The sequence below is a fragment of the Physeter macrocephalus genome, chromosome 15 (genome assembly GCF_002837175.3).
Source record: "Physeter macrocephalus isolate SW-GA chromosome 15, ASM283717v5, whole genome shotgun sequence".
NCBI classification, from domain to species: Eukaryota; Metazoa; Chordata; class Mammalia; order Artiodactyla; family Physeteridae; genus Physeter; species Physeter macrocephalus.
In genome coordinates this window covers 76360216-76379462 of record NC_041228.1, presented here as the reverse complement: position 1 = coordinate 76379462, position 19247 = coordinate 76360216, and the positions used below count along the sequence as shown (strand labels likewise).

Genomic DNA, 19247 nt, shown 5'->3' with positions numbered 1-19247 from the left:
GTACATTTTTTCTTATGGAATAAAGAAGTTAGGAATTTTTGGCATGTTCAGATGCAAACAAACATGATTGGTTGTGGACTTATTTTATCGAATAAGCAGATTCAGTCTCCCTAAGGACCTTGATATGGTCACCCAGCTCCAGTAGGAATTAATAGGCAAACAGAAAAGTGTTATTTTTCTTAATTGCAAAACTAAAATGTTTCTTTACATCTGATGTTGAAAAATTATCAGCCTAAAACCCTGATTTACAAAGTCGTTATTTATAATTACTCCTTTTCTAAAAGTATCATATACTGTCTATTTAAAAATTAAATTAGTGTCAATTTGCATTCATATGTTTTTATTAATACATTATATTCTCTGAGTCCATTGGAATGGCTGCAATATCCTTATTTACCAAACTAAAAAGTGTCAGGAAAAACTGTCAAATATACAGTTTGAATGCCTAGGGAAATTATCAGTGTGCAAACCATGTCCTGGGAACGAGGCTAGCCCTTCTGAAAGCCTCAGTAATCCTTGGTAGACTGGACTGCTCTAAGAGTGAGGAAGAGCTCCAAATGGTCTAGCCTCACAACACTTGGTTTTATTACCACATTTGAGGCTTCAGCTATAGGTGCTTCCTCTCGTTTTCAGTCTGAACTTCACCTGCTTTCTCTTGACCCGTCAACGAAGCCACGGAAGTATCCATTCCAATGTTTCGGCAAGGGTGATCATCATGTCTGGAGATATTATTCTAGAGAAAAGCAGAGGAAAAAAATCGGAAACCTTTAAAAGGAGTCAAAGTGACATCTTTAGGGACTGCCCTGGCGGTCCAGTGGTTAGGACTCTGTGCTTCCACTGCAGGGGGCACGGGTTCCATCCCTGGTGGGGGAACTAAGATCTTACAAGCTACACAACGCGGCCAAAAAACCCCCCCAAAAACAAACAAACAAAAAAGGGACATCTTTGTAAAGATTACTTTGAATTACACAACGTGCGAGTTGTCGTGATTCACGCCGTGCACGTGTCACCTTTGAGAAGGATGAACAAACGCTGCGTCATGTGCGCTGAGCGCGGTCCCACATCCAGGGAGCCTTGAACAATCCCAATGCTCAGGCCACAACTTAGCCTTTTTTTTTTTGATGTGGACCGTCTTTAAAGTCTTTATTGAATTTGTTACAATATTACTTCTGTTTTACGTTTTGGTTTTTTGGCCACGAGGCATATGGGATCTTAGCTCCCTGACCAGGTATGGAACCTGCCCCCCCTGCACTGGAAGACGAAGTCTTAACCACTGGACAGCCAGGGAAGTCCCTTCAGATGTTAACGCACTGCCTTCTGTGGTTAAGACTGTGTATATCCTGATTTACTAAACTAACACATGGTAGCAAAAAGTAGAAAGAAAACCAGACCGATTAAAGCAGAATTCCTCGGGAGGGGGCAGGCAGGTAGGGCCCAGGCATCAGTTGTTTCAAGTGATTCAGTGTACACCCGAGGTGGAGAATCATTGCTTTAGTTTCTTGAAGACGGAGGAACTGTGCCTTGAGCTGAGTTCTGCTTAGCAACTCAACACAATTTAGCAATTATTTATTGCGCGCATATTCTGTGTTCGGTACTCAGCCTGGAGCCTGGAGCAGGAAACTGTGTCCTGTCCTCAGGGAGTGTGTGCAATCTAGCAAGGAGGACAGATATCGTACAAGCAACCCACAGGTATGGTGGGCGCTACAAAAGTCAGGGACAGATGGGAGGGTTTGCAACGTAAGGGATTTTGACCTAGTTCAGCAGCCAAGGCAGGACGAACAGGAGGTGGCCTGTGTGCCTCCTCGTTCAGTGGATGCGTGGATAAACCCACAGGTCGCAAAAATATGTTGAAGAGGGTATAAATAGTAAAGAAAGTCCTAGATTTATTAATAACATAATTTCATAATAGTGAATCACCAGTTGTGTTTTCCGCTCTGCTAGTAACTTACAGCAGGGGAGGAGTATATCTGATGGTAAGAGCTTAAGATCCATAATCAGATTAAAACTTTGTTCCAGAATTTATTAGTTGTTTAAGCCTATAAAAATGACTTATTCTCTTTAATCCTCAGATTCCCTAAGTGTGATAAAATGCATGCAAGGCTGTTATGCAGAGTCGGGCACATATAGGCTCCTGAGGAATGTTAGATGTTGTTCCAGAGAAGACAGTGGACCTGGCCTGAGTCCACCCGCAAAGACCCCAGAACTCTTAGCATGAAGTCGCAGGTGCTCTTTTACTAAAAGCAGGGAGGAACTTGCCAGATATCCTTAATACTTTTCCGTCAACACACTCAGGTTTATTTGTCCTTTGTTTTCAAAATAGAATTTTACATTAGCTGAACCAAAAGAATTCACCAAAAAAAGGGTGTTCTATTTGTTTCTCTTGAAGTTAATAATTTGTACTCTGTAAGACCCAATGGTTTCTAAATTTTCTCAGTGTCTGGAGTAACGAAGCACAGATAGAAACAGTCCAATAAATTACCCTTGAACTATTTAAATATTACTTTTCCTTTATCTTTGAAAAGGTATGAGGTTGCTTTCTGGCAAAAGAGGAAGCAATGATGAGACAATTTGTTCACACATAACCAAAATGATAGAGAAGTCATTATTAACTTACTGTTTAAGGAGCAGCACAACATGCAAAAATGTGGGCCTTATCAAGTAAATCTGTTCCTCTAAAATAGCATTTAAAACTTTTTGGGCAAACATACTCCTGCCCCAGTATAGGCAGCAGAAGTGGATCCCTGGAATGAAAACAACAACAAGTTATATCGTCAGAGTGGTATTTTTTTGCTGCCATCGGGAGCACTAATTATTAAATTTTAGATATCAAGTTATTAACTTGATAATTAATTAGCTTACAGTAATTAATTAGAAGTAATTAATTAGATGTCTCTAAATATGCAAACCAAATGTAAATCTCAGGAACTGCCTTGTGTTGTCTCTCATGCCAACATTGGGACCAGTGCGGATACATTTAATTTTTTAGAGTGAACGCCTGGCCTTCATTGATTTTCTGTTATGTGATCATCTACACCTATGGAAGGAACTGCTTTGAGATTTTTTTTTTTCTCTCTTTCAGTCCAAACATCAAGCAATTGTACACTATTAAGAAACAAAATTGGGGCTTCCCTGGTGGCGCAGTGGTTGCGCGTCCGCCTGCCGATGCAGGGGAACTGGGTTCGCGCCCCGGTCTGGGAGGATCCCACATGCCGCGGAGCGGCTGGGCCCGTGAGCCGTGGCCGCTGGGCCTGCGCGTCCGGAGCCTGTGCTCCGCGACGGGAGAGGCCACAATAGAGGGAGGCCCGCATACCACAAAAAAAAAAAAAAAAAAAAAAAGAAGCAAAATTGCAAAATTTTATTACCCAAAGGAAAAATCTCCTGAGCATGTGTAATGTGTCTTTATTTTAGGCAGACTATTGTTACCACGTTAAGCAGACTTAGATGTTTGTGAAATCAGTTGGAGTTGAGGTGGGATAAGCATGTAATAAAGCTCCCATTAGGCATTACTCTGACATTTTATACTTTTATATCATCCTTCTCTATTATTTGAACCACACTGCCTCAAAAATTCTATTTATCTCAGCTGATTATTGAAAGCTGATTGATTTCTTGTAATTAAATGTTGGTAATTAGTCTTTAAATTTTTTCTCCTAAAAGTTCCTTAGAACCATAGCCTAAAGGGCTCCAACATTTATTAAAAAACAGTTGTCCAAAGAAGAAATACAAATGGCCAACATGTACATGAAATTGAGCACATGAAAAGGTACTCAATCGTGAGGGAAATGCAAAGCAAAACTGCAATGAGATATCACCTCATACCTGTCAGAATGGCTATCATCAAAAAGACAAGTGATAACAAATGCTGGTGAGGATGTGGAGAAAAGGGAATCCTTGTGCACTGTTGGTGGGAATGTAAATTGGTGCCGCCGCTATGGAAAACCATACGGCGGTTCCTCAAAAAATGGAAAATAGAGCTACCATATGATCCAGCAATTCCACTTCTGGGTATAAATCCAAAGGATTTGACATCAGGGTCTTGTAGATATAGCTGCACTCTCATGTTCATTGCAGCGTTATTCACAATGGCCAAGATATGGAAATATCCTAAGTGTCCATGGGTGGATGAATGGATAAAGAAAATCTGGTATGCATGAAGAAAATCCACATACACAGTGGAATATTATTCAGCCACGAGAAAGAAGGAAATCCTGCTGCCTGTGACAACTTGGATGAAACTTGAGGGCATTATGAAAAGTGAAATAATCAAGGACAAATACTGTATGATATAACTTGTACGGAGAATCTAAATCTAAAGAGCTAAATTCATAGAAACAGAGAGCAGAGTGGTGATTACCAAGAGCTGGAGGTTGGGGAAATGGGGAGATATTGATCAAAGGGTACAAAATTCCAGTTATAGTATTAACAAGTTCTGGGGATCTAAAGTACAGCTGTGATTATAGCTAACAATATTTTGTTACATACTTGAATGTAGCTAAGAGAGTAAATCTTAAATATTCTCACCACAAAAAAGAAATGGTAATTACGTGATGAGATGGAGGTGTTAGCTAACGCTATGGTGGTAATCATTTTGCAACATATAAATGTATCAAATCAACACATTTGTACGTCTTAGACTCACACAATTTTATATGATGATTATGTCTCAATGAAGCTGGAAAAAATATAATCTACACATCATTGTTCATTTCATACTCTACCATTTAGGATTATTCACCTTTCTTTTTCTAGAGACTTTGTTTTTACCTTTTATGAACTTAGGAACTCCAAGTTTATAAGGGCCATCATTTAATATCACTGTTTTCATTAGCTACCATGCCACCTCCTCTTGGCTGGTCACGTTTATTCTGTGATCTTGACCCTCTAGCTTTTGAGACTCGTGTTCTGTTAAGTTGTCAGAAAAAGTTTCTTAGCAAATGCAAAGGTCTCATTTCTGATTTTATCATTTGAAACTCTTCCTGCCATTCACGGCTGTCCTTTCCAACCAGATATACTTTATTTGCTTTGTTGACTGCTTAATTCCAGAGCTTTTAAACTCTTCTGTGTAGAGTTCTTTTGTAGACACACTTCCTTCAAATTTTCTGGAAGTCTATTTCTAATAATACTACATTTTCCCTTTATGGCCATTCCTTCAGCTAATATGAATTTTTAATTCATTATTTTATTTAAAATATTTATTGTAAAGAATTTCAAAGAAACAAAAGTAGAAAAGTATAATGAACAGTGATGTGATGGTAAATGGTGAACAATGGTTCCTCTGGGGGGAAAAATGTATTTATGGTTTCTAACCTCACCTGACTTTACTCTCTACTTTGCTCACTGTGCTAAGACACAGCAGCCTTCTTTCAGGTTCTTAAGAATCCCCATTTCTTTCTGATCTCAAGGGCTTTGTGCAGGGTACTTAGATGCTCTTCCCACTTGCTCTTTACCTAGTTAATTCCTACCTATCTGACTTTTGGGTCTCAGTTTTCTTTTCTTTTTTTTTTTTTGGACGCTCTGTGTGGCATGTGGGAACTTAGTTCCCCAACCAGGGATCGAACCCATGCCCCCTGCAGTGGAAGCGTGGACTGCCAGGGAAGTCCCCAGGTCTCAGTTTTCAATGTCACTTCCTCTGAGAAACTATCACTGACTCCCCCTCCCCATTCTAAAGTATATGTCCTTTATTCTCTCTCATAACACCTTTTTTCTTTTATATCACTTAATCACATATTATTATCAATTCTTACTAATATAGTTATTTAAATAATAATGTTAGAACAAAGAAATAGAGAATATAATTCTTAAAGAAGAAACCTACTTCAGTATAACAAAGGTCATATATAAAGCCCAGAGCTAATATCATATTCAATGGTGAAAAGCTGATAGCTTTTCCTCTAAGATCAGGAAGAAGACAAGGATGCCCACTCTCACCACATTTATTCAACATAGCACTGGAAGTCCTAGCCAGAGCAATTAGTCAAGAAAAAGAAATAAAAAACATCCAAATTGGAAAGGAAGAAGTAACACTGTCACTATTTGGTGGATGACATGATATTATATATAGAAAACTGTAAAGAATGCTTCAAAAAACTGTTAGTACTAATAAATGAATTCAGTAAAGTTGCAGGATACAAAATCAATATACAAAAATTAGTTGTTTCTATACTCTAACAATGAACTGTCAGAGGGAGAAATTAAGAAAATAATCTTATTTACAATTGCATCAAAAAGAATAAAATACCTAGGAATAAATTTATGTTGCATTTATGTTGCTTCTTTGAAATTGCCTACTTTATTACCTTTACTGGCACTTTTTTTGTGTGTGTGTGCGTGGATTAAAATTAATCTCTAGTGTCACTTTCAGTGTAAAGAACTTTCTTTAGTATTTCTTGTAAGGTGGGGAGCTAGCAACAAATGCTTTCAGTTTTTGTTTTGCCTTGAATTTTTACTTAATTTTTGCCTTGCTTTGCCTTCATTTTTTGAAACATTGTTTTGCTGAGTATAAGATTCTTTGCTGACAGTTTTTTCCTTTAAGATTTAATTGTACTTGAGTTCCCTTGTACATGAGTCATTTTTCTTCTTTCTTTTTGTTTTTGTCTTTCAACATTTTGAATATATGAGGTGTCGGGTGTGTAACTCCTTGTTTTTTTGCCTACTTTATTACCTTTACTGGCACTTTTTTTGTGTGTGTGTGCGTGGATTAAAATTAATCTCTAGTGTCACTTTCAGTGTAAAGAACTTTCTTTAGTATTTCTTGTAAGGTGGGGAGCTAGCAACAAATGCTTTCAGTTTTTGTTTTGCCTTGAATTTTTACTTAATTTTTGCCTTGCTTTGCCTTCATTTTTTGAAACATTGTTTTGCTGAGTATAAGATTCTTTGCTGACAGTTTTTTCCTTTAAGATTTAATTGTACTTGAGTTCCCTTGTACATGAGTCATTTTTCTTCTTTCTTCTTTCTTTTTGTTTTTGTCTTTCAACATTTTGAATATATGAGGTGTCGGGTGTGTAACTCCTTGTTTTTATCCTACTTGTAGTTTATTTAGCTTCTTAGCTGTGTAAATTAATATTTTTCATTAGATTTGGGGAGTTTTCAGTCATCATTTCTTTGAATATTTTTTCTGGTCTTTTCTCTCATTTCTTTCTGTTACTCTCCTTGTGTGTACATTGATGTGATTAAAGGTGGCCCAGATTTCTCTGAGGCTCTGTTCGTCTTTCTTCATTTTGTTTTCTCTTATTTCTTCTGGTTGCATACTCTCTGCTCATCTGTCTTCAAGTTCACTCATTTTTGTCTGCCAGCTCAAATCTACTGTTGAGCAGCTCTAGTGGATCTTTCTTTTAAGTTACTTTTCTTTTCCACTCCCAAATTTACATTAGTTCTTTTCCATTCACAAATTTACACTTGCTTCTTTTTAAAGAAATCTATATTTATTGATTAATATTTGATGTAACATTGTCATCATACTTTCTTTCCATTTTAAAAATATGGATTCCTTTAGATCTTTGAATGTATTTATAATAGCTGCTTAGAAGTTAGTCTGCTAAGTCCAACATCTGCATCCTTTTCAAGGTAATTTCCACTGCCTACATTTTTTCCTTATGTATGGGTCACACTTTCCTGTGTCTTTGTGCATCTTATACTTTTTGATTAAAAAGTAAATATTTTAGGTGATATATTGTAGCAACGCTGGATAACAGTCCTCCATGGTTGTTTGCTTGTTTATTTACTCAGTCACTTGGCTGAACTAGTCCTGGGAGGTCTATCTCTCCTGCAGTGTGTAGCTTCTGATGTCATTCTTGAAGAGCTCCAACCTGGGCATGCATACAGCCTTCCTGACTGTCAGGGATAACTGTGGTTTTAGCCAGGCAATCTTTGACTGTCTCTTTCTCTTAAGCCTTTAGCTGCCCTGCCTCTATTTGTATCACATCCAGCTCTCACGCTCTTTGCTAGCTGGTTGTGCTACTTTTTTTTGGATGATGCTCTGATCTATGGTCTTTTCCAATGGAAGTTGGGTTCCATGGCAGAGGCAGAGAGATGCCAGTTTTTGCTGCTGACTAATGACTGTTGCCTGCCAGAATCTCTGTGTTACGAAGCAGGATTTGGGTGTAATGAGAAACTGACTCTTCCCTGGCTTTCCGACGTGAATTTTCCCTATCAAACAGGACCTGGGGGGAAGGCAGGAAGTAGTGCTGCCACCCAGCTGCTGTTACTAGCCTGTATGGATCTTCCACAACTCAGAACCTGGGAGGTTTGGATCTGCCAATTTTTACTGTCTGGTAAGTCTACCCAAAATAGGTCTTCTGCCACATGACTGCTGAAATGACTGGTGCAGCTCTCCAACAACAAAGAGCTGCCGTAGAAAGAGGAATTGCTCTCTTCACCAAGAGCCTCTCCCCAGATCTTACTCAGTGGGAGTTGGGGCTGGAGGAACAAACACTGTCTGGATGAGTCTATCCTTTCAACACAGGCCTTCTGCAGAAAATGGGATCTTCCAGTAGTCACGTGCTACCAAACTGCCCAGAGGAGTTCTTCCACTCCAGGGACTGAGGATATGGGAATTGCCACTGGTTGCCAAGCCCCTGAAGCAGTTATTCTAAGAGGCAGAGCTGGGGGTGGGTGGGTGTAGTCCCTAGCCCAGTGCCATGGCCTCTCAGTGTTCTTACTGAATTTCCATAGATTTTGTTAAATAAATATTTCCCAATGTGTTGCATGCCCTTTGGTCAATCTCCAACGATTTTAAATGATTGTCTTTGCTAATTTTGACTTGCATAGTAGATGTTTCTTTGTGAGAGATTTTCCCCTGCTCTACTCTGTCAACTCCACCTGTTTTGGCACTTTCTATTTAATTTTATGGTTTCACTAGACTCTAAACAACCTCATTGTTTTTTAGGTAGGCTTTTTGTTGGCTGTCTCTGTTTCCTACAAATATAGTTGATTGATAGCATTTGGTTCATGTCAATCCCCTTTTTAATAATTGTAATGACTACACTTGCCCTAGGTCATGTTTGTACTTTTTAATATACTCTACTGATTGGCTCCTTTGTTTAAAAGCCTTCGTATTTCATTTGCATCCTCATTTGGCTGTTCTATCAAATGTAAACTTTATATCAAAATATCATATCCCTAAACTTCCCCACATATATTAATCAATCTTTCAAAATATTTTATCCTTTGGATGATTTTTACTTCAGTATTTTTTTTAGAAAAGAAATTATCTTCTCAACACTACAATGGTAAATATTTTAATAACTTCTCACTACCAACTTTTCTGTTGCATTGTAATATTCTGATTAACAATTTAGGTTTATGTTTTCACAATAACATATGCTCATAACCGTATTATTATCCTTAAATTGAATAAACTCAATAATTTAATACACATTGAATGTTTTCTTTTACTAAATTAGGCATTCAAATCTTTTCTTTTGTTTTACCTTTCATATTTCAAAACTTTAAAATGAAAAGATGATCATTGACATATATTGCAAGAGCAAAGATTACTGTAAGAGTTCACTTACTTGGTTGTACAGCCATCAAACATTCCAGTGTTGATAAAATATGGGCAAACAATGGTGGCTTTAACGTTACTTTTTTGTAGTAGTCTTAATTCAAGGTAGAGAGATTCTGAAAAGCCAAAAGCTGCAAATTTGCTTGCACAATAATCTGAAACAAAGTGAAGAACTGTTAGTAATAGAATTTGACAACTTAATTTATGGAATTATTTTAAAAACTAAAACTCCCTCCCCTTTCTCTGGCTTATTTTGGGGGCAAAACATCTCTGTTAAAGTCACTTTTGTGGCCACTCTACTCCTGTATCTCCACACTACATACCCAACAACAAAATGAAAACTATTTCAATTTCTCTTAACCCAAGAAGACTACTGAGCCAACTGATACATTCTTCTCTTTGTTTTTTAAACAGACGAGAATATCTTCCCTTACCACTGCCATTTTAAATAGAGGAGTGGAGCAGCAACATGGATGGACCTAGAGAGGATCATACGAAGTGATGTGAGCCAGATAGAGAAAGACAAATGCCATATGATATCACTTATATGTGGAATCCAAATTTGGGAAATGGGGAGCAATTGTGGTGTTAAAAATAGAGCCAAATGTACTGGAGATTTCTCCTTGGTGCAGGAAGAGTTCTCTGTACCTTGGAAGAGTTCTAATTTCTGGGTGCTGTAAACTGGGGAGTTCAAAGGCACGTGGTGAAGTACTCACCTGATAGTCCATTGATACCAACTACTCCTGCTATACTTGAAATACAGACTAAGTGACCATGGTTAGCTTTAAGCATGGCAGGAAGGAAGGCCTTAAAGTCTGGAAGATATAAATACACTGTGTCAATATTCTTTATTCATTTATTATTTTATTTGCTCAATAAGCATGTGATCAATTTACAGGTTCACTTATTAAATATTTATTTAACACTTATGATGTGTTAAATTCTGTGGCAGTACAAAATAGTCACTGGTACCAAGGAGTCACTGTTCTCAAGGATCTTAACATTTATTATGTGTTAATCTAAAAGAGATACTATTTGACTTGTTTTTGCTTTTAAGTAAACTATACCAATTGAATTAAATCAACATTTTACCTCTAGAGTTTGCTAAAAAAAAAACCCCAAACTTAAAGCCTATTTTTTTCTAGTCTGTTGAGCTCTTCCATGTAGTCTTCAGCAATTTGTATTAAAGTTTGATCACAGTCACCTTCCTGGCTTTACCCTAAGTAAGATTTCCCTCTCACTCCAATGGATTTATTGGCAGAATGGGAAAAACTGCTCAAGGAAAGGTGAATTTCAGTGCAAGGAAAATGTGCTCTGGAAAATAAAGTGCTTTGGAATTGTCTACAATGATTAGATACATTCTTAGCTATTTTGGTAAAATTGAGTCCTTTATCCTCAAGTAAGGTATTAATTCAGTGCTCTAAGTCCCCACGTCATGGAAAAGCCCCAGTCCCCTAATCCCTGTGTGCTTCTCTCAGGGGACTTGTTCACTCTTTCTTCCCCTAATACTAGGCTCTTTAATCTAACTTCTGTTGGGAAACATTATCCAAAACTTGAAATAAGGCAAAGAGATGACTGAATGACTTCCCACATGCTAGGGCAATTTCTAATAATCTTGCCTGAGATTTATATAACTCCCTTAGCAATGTACCTTTGACCAATAGTTACTAGGACCCAGAGGTCTCACAGTCCTGTAAAATTGGAGGTTAACATGTAGAAAATGAATAGGTGTGATTTTTTTTTTGATCTAATAGAAAAGATAATCCCAGAGTTAAGTGTTTAGTGATCTTATTTCAGCATTCTTTTTCATTAACTATATAAATCCAAATTCCTCACAGCATCAATTTATCAGCAGTATTATTCTTCTGGTTTTCTCATAAATGAGTTAAACAAAACCTTGACAGATAATGCTCTCACCATCTAGTTCTATGAGATCTATGATTTTTTAAAAATAAATTTATCTATTTTATTTTTGGCTGCATTGGGTCTTCGTTGTGGTGTGTGGGCTTATAGCGGTGGCTTCTCTTGTTGCGGAACACAGGCTCTAGGTGCACAGGCTTCAGTAGTTGTGGCTCATGGGCTCTAGAGTGCAGGCTCAGTAGTTGTGGCGCATGGGCTTAGTTACTCCACGGCATGTGGGATCTTCCCAGACCAGGGCTCGAACCTGTGTCCCCTGCATTGGCAGGCAGATTCTTAACCACTGCACCACCAGGGAAGCCTGAGATTTATGATTTTTAACAATGTCAGAGTTTTGCATTAAGAGTTTTGGAGAGTCTGCCAAGGTGTGCTTATATACAAGGAGCAGGTAGAACACAAAAGCAGCTACTGGATCAAAGAACATTGCCTTTGCTTTTGAGATCTTTTGAGTCTCACTAACCTTTCTCAGGACTGCTGAACTGATGAGTGAGTTTCTGCTTAGATGCAGACAACTGGCCTCTTTTGACAGTTCACGTCCAAGTGTGGTGGCATTTTATATGTCTGTCTCTTGTGGTTACAGCATCTTTGTTTTTCAAAAATTAAAAATTAGGGCCTCCCTGGTGTCTCAGCAGTTAAGAATCCACCTGCCAATGCATGGGACACGGGTTCGAGCCCTGGTCCAGGAAGATCCCACACGCCACGGAGTAACTAAGCCTATGAGCCACAACTACTGAGCCCACGTGTCACAACTACTGAAGACCACGCACCTAGAGCCCGTGCTCCACGACAAAAGAAGCCACCACAATGAGAAGCCCGTGCACCACAAGGAAGAGTAGACCCCGCTCGCCACAACTAGAGAAAGCCTGCACGCAGTAACAAGACCCAATGCAACCAAAAATAAAATAAAACAAAATAAATATTGTTTATTTTAGATCTCTGTGAGTAGATAACTCACAGAGATCTAAACCTAGCCTGCAGTCATCAGTCATGACTGCAGGCTAGTTGGAAATAGCAAGGGTGGGTTATTGTCTTTAAGCACAAGTGTGTGAAAAATCCAGCCTGAGCCCCACAGGGCTTCTCCAGGGGGATCATCTGGTCGACCTCGTGGGGTTTCAGCACTGGGAGCCTGGGTGTGAAGGTCCAGCTGTAGTGTCTCTACGGGTGTCTGAAAGTTTATAAGATGCTCAAGAAGGTGAAGCTGAGTAAATGGAGATGAAGGTGTGTGTCGGCATTTCTTTCGATGATGAATTTCAGGGGTCGAGGCAGTGAAACTCCCCAGATTAAAGGGTGAGAAAGAAGTGGCTTATAGCAGTCTGTGAAATTAGAAAAATGATAAGTTATCCACTCACAGAGATCTAACCAGTTGCAGGAGTTCAGTTTTGTTTGTTTTTCTCCACAAAGGTTTTTTATTTTTTGAAATGTATCTGTATGTGTATTTTCTTCTGAACTGGGGCCAAAGTTGCTACCATTTTTCTGTGTTTCCAGTTGAGAAAAGTTCTCCTTCACAGGGGGAAAGTGACTAGCTATTTCAAGGGTCTGTTTGTGTTTCTAGCCCTGTGTATCAGTGGAGGGCTTTTTAAGGGCATTCTAGAAGATAAATTTATCATATAGCAAACATTATTTGTTCTTAATATATAGATATCCAAGGGAAGAGAAAGGAATGCAAACAAATGTTGAGTGAGCATTTAGTCATCAAAAACGTATTAATGAAATTTTGGGTAAGCATTTTTAACCAGGGAACTCAGTAGAGAATTACATATGGATCCAGATTTACATATTACTTATAATCAAGGTAAATCTGTGAACTAATGACACTTGTTTGATAAATAGCTATATCTATTTTCACTGATCTTATCACAAGTGGGATGTAATACAAAAAGCATCAGATTTGCTTGACTTTATTTTATCCCATTTGTTGTTAAGATTTGGTTTTCTTATGCAAAAGTCTAATTACTGAACTTCCTAAATTTTTTCACCTTGGTTATGGGTCAGATAAGTTATCACTGCTTTCATAAAGTATCTCAGGTGATGAAGAAGACAAATATGTGTTCAGTTAAACTGAATTACAACAAATAATGACTTTATTGTTAAAAAAAAAAGAATTGGCATTTTTGAACTTCAGACAGGTTTCCCAATTATTTGAACTTAGTCTCTCCACCTGCATTGTCTTTTACAATTTTTTAAAATTATCTTTTTGACAACCTTTTAATATCACCAAGGATTGTGTTACTCCGTAGTGTCACCTTAAATGACTTCAAGGCTTTAGAAGAATATTAAGTCGGGTAAATTTATGAGAAATATTTGGCTCCCCATAAAATTTTAAAAGAAGTTAAAATGCGTAGAGCAGAGGTATGGAGTAACCCAGCACAGTGTGGTGTGGATGAGGACTATCGCTTGCCGTATCAGTAAACAAAGGATGTTGCGGCCATCAAACCATCAATCACTGCAGCCGCCCCCCAACCCTGCCCCCTGAGGGGATTCAGGATGGAGAAAAGCAGGACACTGGCCCTAGAGAGTTCAGGTGCATACCAAAGGAATGATCTCAATGAGCCCAGACTCTTGCATCCTCCCATATAGAGAAAAGCACTAAATTCATTAACTTGAGATGTCTGGTTTTCTTTAACTATAATCTTTTGATGTTCTAACTATGTTTTCTTTTTTGTGGTTTTTTTTTTTTTGGAAAAAGCCCCTATTTACTCTGGCTCCTCCTTTATCTCTTTGCAATAGTCCCTCAGAGCTCTCTGAGAGGCTGTCTCCCGGCTTAAGTCCTCAGTATATTCACTGAATAAAACATAATCCTCAACTTTTAGGTTGTGCATTTTTTTTTTGTTTGTTTTGTTTTTGTGATATGCGGGCCTCCCTCTGTTGCAGCCTCTCCCGTTGCGGAGCACAGGCTCCGGACGCGCAAGCTCAGCGGCCATGGCTCACGGGCCCAGCCGCTCGGCGGCATGTGGGATCTTCCCAGACCGGGGCGCGAACCCGGTTCCCCTGCATCGGCAGGCGGACTCGCAACCACTGCGCCACCAGGGAAGCCCAACAGTGGTTTGTTTTTTAAAGCTTGAATAGAGGAAGTAAGTTCAGTGTGGCACATACCTTATCGTCTAACATGACATAAGTTTAAGTGTATTTTAAAGTTATGGTTGAAAGCTAAAAATGATATTGCTATATGTATATTTTATGGAGAGATATGCTCTGGGGATTTCAACCGATATTCTCAGAATTCTAGAAAAATATCTTATGGGGAATCCTAGTGTAGGTTATAAACGAATCAGTCCTCAGAGGAACATGAGGATGGGGATAATAATTTTAGCTCTGGATCTGGATTTCAGATGAATGTCTTCATAATGGGTTAGGCTTAGACAAATATATGGAATGAAATTTACTTATTCTAAGTAATACATATCCAAACAATCAAGTCATTTTATAGATAGCATGAGAGATCCTAATTGCCCTTGTTCACAAACTTACTGAGGGCGGCAGGCAGATTCTATTATACTGACCAGTACTGAGTTCTTCCTCTTTCATGGCCACTTATTTTCAAGGGTTCAGTAAGAACCAGGTCTTTTTTTTAAACCAGGGTACAATTGAAGAGATTTTTTTGGAAATTAAATGGCACATTTTATTTTATTTTTTTAATTTAAAAAATTTATTGATTTTTAATAAAATTTTTTTATTGAAATATAATTGATTTATAATGTGTTAGTTTCAGGTGTACAGCAAAGTGATTCAGTTATATATAAATATATATATTCTTTTTTTTAACATTCTCTTCTATTATATTCTTCTTAGTATATCTTATATACTAAGATTTTGAGTGTAGTTCCCTGTGACTTGAAGAGATTGAGAGTGCAACCAGAGCACAGATGTGTCATATTTAAGACTGTTTCATTTAATCATGTATGACAAGGCCACTTTTTAGGGTCAATGATTATAGTTCATATGCAGAATGAACGCTTACTGAGCTGCCTTCCAGGGAAGCTGGACTAATACTTATTATGTGATGTTCAGAGCCCTTCCAGCCTTTTTTTGTTTTGTTTTTTTTTTTCCTGGCTGCACCACGAGACATGAGGGATTTTAGTTCCCCAACCAGGGATCTAACTCGTGCCCCCTGCAGTGGAAGCGCAGAGTCTTAACCACTGGGAAGGGAAGTAAGAGGCAGTAAGTACTGCCAGGGAAGTCCCGCCTTTTTGGTATTAAGGAAGGTCATTTCCTGGCAGGCCAGGGAACTTGGCAGGTTTGGGGGACCTCAAGAAGAAGGAAATCTGTCATAATTGGAAATACTGCAGTTGAAACTTCATGGAGACATTTCTTGATTCTGGTTCCCTAGCCTTGGAATACATGAGCTAATAATAATAATAAGAGCAGTAGAAAACAAAAAGTCCTCGGAGTTTTAGAGCGGTGAATGACGATTCCTTCCACAATCATTAATGGAAGTTGATTCCCTGGTTTTAGTGGTTGCTCAGCACCATCTCTCTCAAGATTTGGGGGTATTCAACAAGAAGGCTATGTGCGCCTGTTAATATCCTTTACTGTAACTATGTACATGAACCAGACCAAATAGAATAGCAAGCATAATACAAAGGTACAAGTTCAGAGGCTAGAGAGGACAGCTCGTGCAAAGACCCCCATATGGGAAAGAGCTTGATGTGCTCTGGGGTCTCATCAGGATCCTTGGAGTGTAGGAAGCGGGCAGAAAGTAGAGAAAATGGGAGACGGGAGGCAGATGAAGGACGATGTTACGACCTCGCGTAGGGCTTATAGGCCATGATAGGTGACTGTGTGTTATTCTAAGTGCGTTTGAATCCTCTGAACATTTCTGAGAGGGAGTGAGACGATTTAGTTTATGTGTTTCAAAGATCACTCTGTTCCTGCATGAAGACAGGCTCAAAGGCGCCAGCGCTGAGGAGGGAAGGCCATGCTGGGCTGCTGGTGAGAGGTGACACTGGCTTGGGCCGGGGGCTGGTAGAAGGGGAGGAATGAGTGTACTTGAGCATGTTTTATGGGAAGAGCCAGGGATATTGGAGTTAAGGGAAAGGCAGGAACCCAGGATGGCTTCTAGATTTGTGGCATGGTTAGAAATGAGTGTGACCTAGTCTGTTTGCCAAGATGGCATTTCCCCTTCCTAAAAGAAGTTCTGGGGTGGGGTGGGCGAGCGAAAGAAATCAGTGATTTTTGCGTATGTTTATGGAATACCGGTTGCATGTCAAGCACTGCGCTAGGTGCTCAATAAATAGTGTTGGGCTCCAGTGGGGGTCCCCAGAAGGAGATCAAGAAAATTGTTCCAAGGACCTCAGAGAGTGAGTGTAGAAGCATTGAGTAGAAAGAAGGAGGCGCCTGGGTACCTAAAGCAAACCCATCCCAAGGGGCCACCCTCAGAGACTCAGAGGGCTGAGGCTCCCTTCCTCATGGCCCCTAAGGCCCTGGGGTCCAGCAGCCTGTGCCTCCTGAATCCCCATCACCGCCGGTACCTGCGCATTCCATTACAGCTCCAAGTAACAAGGACCCAACGCAGCCAAAAATAAAATTAAATAAAGAAATAAATTTATTTTTAAAAATAAATAAAATACACCTAGGGATCTATATATAATCCCTAGGTTATATTCTCATTAACTGGTGGTGCATTATAAAGAACAAAGCCTATGGGGCCCCAAAGAAAAAAGGAGGCGATAGAAATTGAAGGAGAAAAGTGAAGAGGAAGTTTCAGAAAGTAAGTGTCCCAGAGCTGGGAGTTGATCAGTGTTTTTTGGGTGAATAAGTAAGTGCATTCTACATTTGGAGCATGGATTGCCAGAGGGAAGGACAGTCTCTCGGAGATTCTGCTGTCAAACCGAGCTGCGTGCACCCTTTCAGATCATGGTGCAGAGGATGAGAGCGACTTTGACTCCAGGTCCTGGTGGGTTTGGCTCCGCCTGTGACCAGTTTCAGGATCTTGGGCAACTTACACATTCTCCTCACTCCTCAGTTTCCTCATTTGTAAATGGGGAGGGTGATGACAATATACTCCCAAGAGGGCTGTGTGTGTTTTATTAAATGAGTTATTAGGTGCCTATAGTGCTTAGAATAATAGCTACTGGTAATATAGTGTTTTGTCTTGTCCTGTCTTCACCGAGTTTTGAAGCCCTGGCTAGAGGCTAGTCCATTCCCCCTCTTGATCAGCTGATTAAGTCTGCACCCCAAGCACCTCCCTTACCGGGCTCTCACGCTGTAGACTAGTGTACACCTGTCCTAATCGCCCCAGGGTCAGGTATCAGATGGCCAGGGATGCCCTCTATGGCCCAGATCCTGCCGACATGATTCAAATCAATGCATCCTAAGCCTGCCGATCCTGCCTCACCTGTCCCTATTTGTGGAAACCACAGTCAAGTCTCTGGTCCACGTCCTCTGTCTCACCTCCCTCCTGACCAGCCTGGTGTTTGCCCTGGTGGCCCTGTGTGGCATGCCGTGTTCTCCCCAGGGAACTGTTGGCCTGACAGAACTGTGACACTGTTTCTGGTTTCTCTGTCTTGATCTGTGTATTTAGCGTCACTGCACATCACCCAGGGCGTGTGGTCAAAACAGCACTCGGCTGCTAGACCGCTGTTAGAGTGCGTGGAAACGACACAGTAAGTAGCTGTTATTATTAAAGTATTTATCGATATTTAGTGTGACGTTAGAATGAATACCCACAGGCTAAATCTAAGAGGAAACTTAGTCTAGAAACATGCTTAATGCTTCTTCCCTGTCCTCCATACTTTCTACCCTCAGTACAGGTTGACAGTGGATGTACATTGGAATCGTACAATGCAGAGACTTAAGTTAAAGCTGAGTGTCGTATTGAAGATCACCTGGTCCAATCTTTTCATTTTACTGATAAAGAAACGGAGACGTAGAGAGGACAGGTAACTAGGTAAATGAACAGCATGAGCCAGTGCTAGTTCTAGTTTCTACTGACCTCTGATGGCAAATGAGTCACCAGAAGAAAGCAGCTGGGCAACAACTCAAAAGGCTCAGCAAATGGCCACTTGCATTGTTTTCTTCCGTTTCCCTTTCTGGAGGCCACAAAGTCAGATTTCTGACATGCAGAATCAAGCGAGAGGCACACAGAACTCTCAGAGGAAGTGGGTGACAGATTTTCTCCTCTTCTCTTTGTAAAAGCATACTAGATGCAATGCTTTTCTTGGGCATCGAAACTAAGAAGAACACCAATCAGCTTAACCTGATCAGCAGCTCTGTAGACGTCTTGCCTGTTGCCACGGTTACACGTGTAGGCAAATACTTTCACATCTCCCTTTTCTTTGATCATTGGACACGTTTCCACGTTGCCTTCTTCGTTAATGTCCCATAGAACTAAAATGGCTCCAAGGCTGGCAAATGTTATGGCCAATAACCTCCCAAGTCCACTTCCAGCTCCTGTTATAAGGACAATCTCTCCAGCAACATTCTTTTTCTTCTTGGGAATTATCCTGTAAACTAAAGATTCTAAAAAATAATACAAAAATTTTCCCCAAAACATGGAGGTGTCCAAAATCGTATTCATCTTGATTCACTGAAGAAAGGAATGTCTTAATTAGGAAAGAGGTAACTGATAAATTCATGACATTATCACCACAATTGCAAAACACGTAAAACACTTAGTCCAAGGGAACTTACCTTTGAGACATCAGTTCTTCAAAATACAAATTTCAGCAATAACTGCTACCATCTTTGAATGCTTAAATTATATAAATAATGAGTATGAAAATATTTTATGTTAACAAGAATCTTTCCAACTTACAGGGCGCTTTCTTACAGGTGATCTAATTTGACCTACAGGTAGATCGCATGTTACTAGCAGAGCTTCATAGTGAAG

At 39.5% G+C, this 19247-nt stretch overlaps 1 protein-coding gene across 1 annotated transcript; it reads right to left on the bottom strand.

Moving 5' to 3' along the window:
* Positions 1-607: 607 nt before the first annotated feature.
* LOC102975679 (short-chain dehydrogenase/reductase family 16C member 6-like) lies at positions 608-18935 on the bottom strand. The gene is given in 7 exon segments (XM_007117384.2): positions 608-696; positions 699-733; positions 2615-2700; positions 2702-2741; positions 9513-9657; positions 10219-10317; positions 18602-18935. Coding segments are annotated over 7 exon segments (828 nt in total).
* Between the last annotated feature and the right edge of the window lie 312 nt (positions 18936-19247).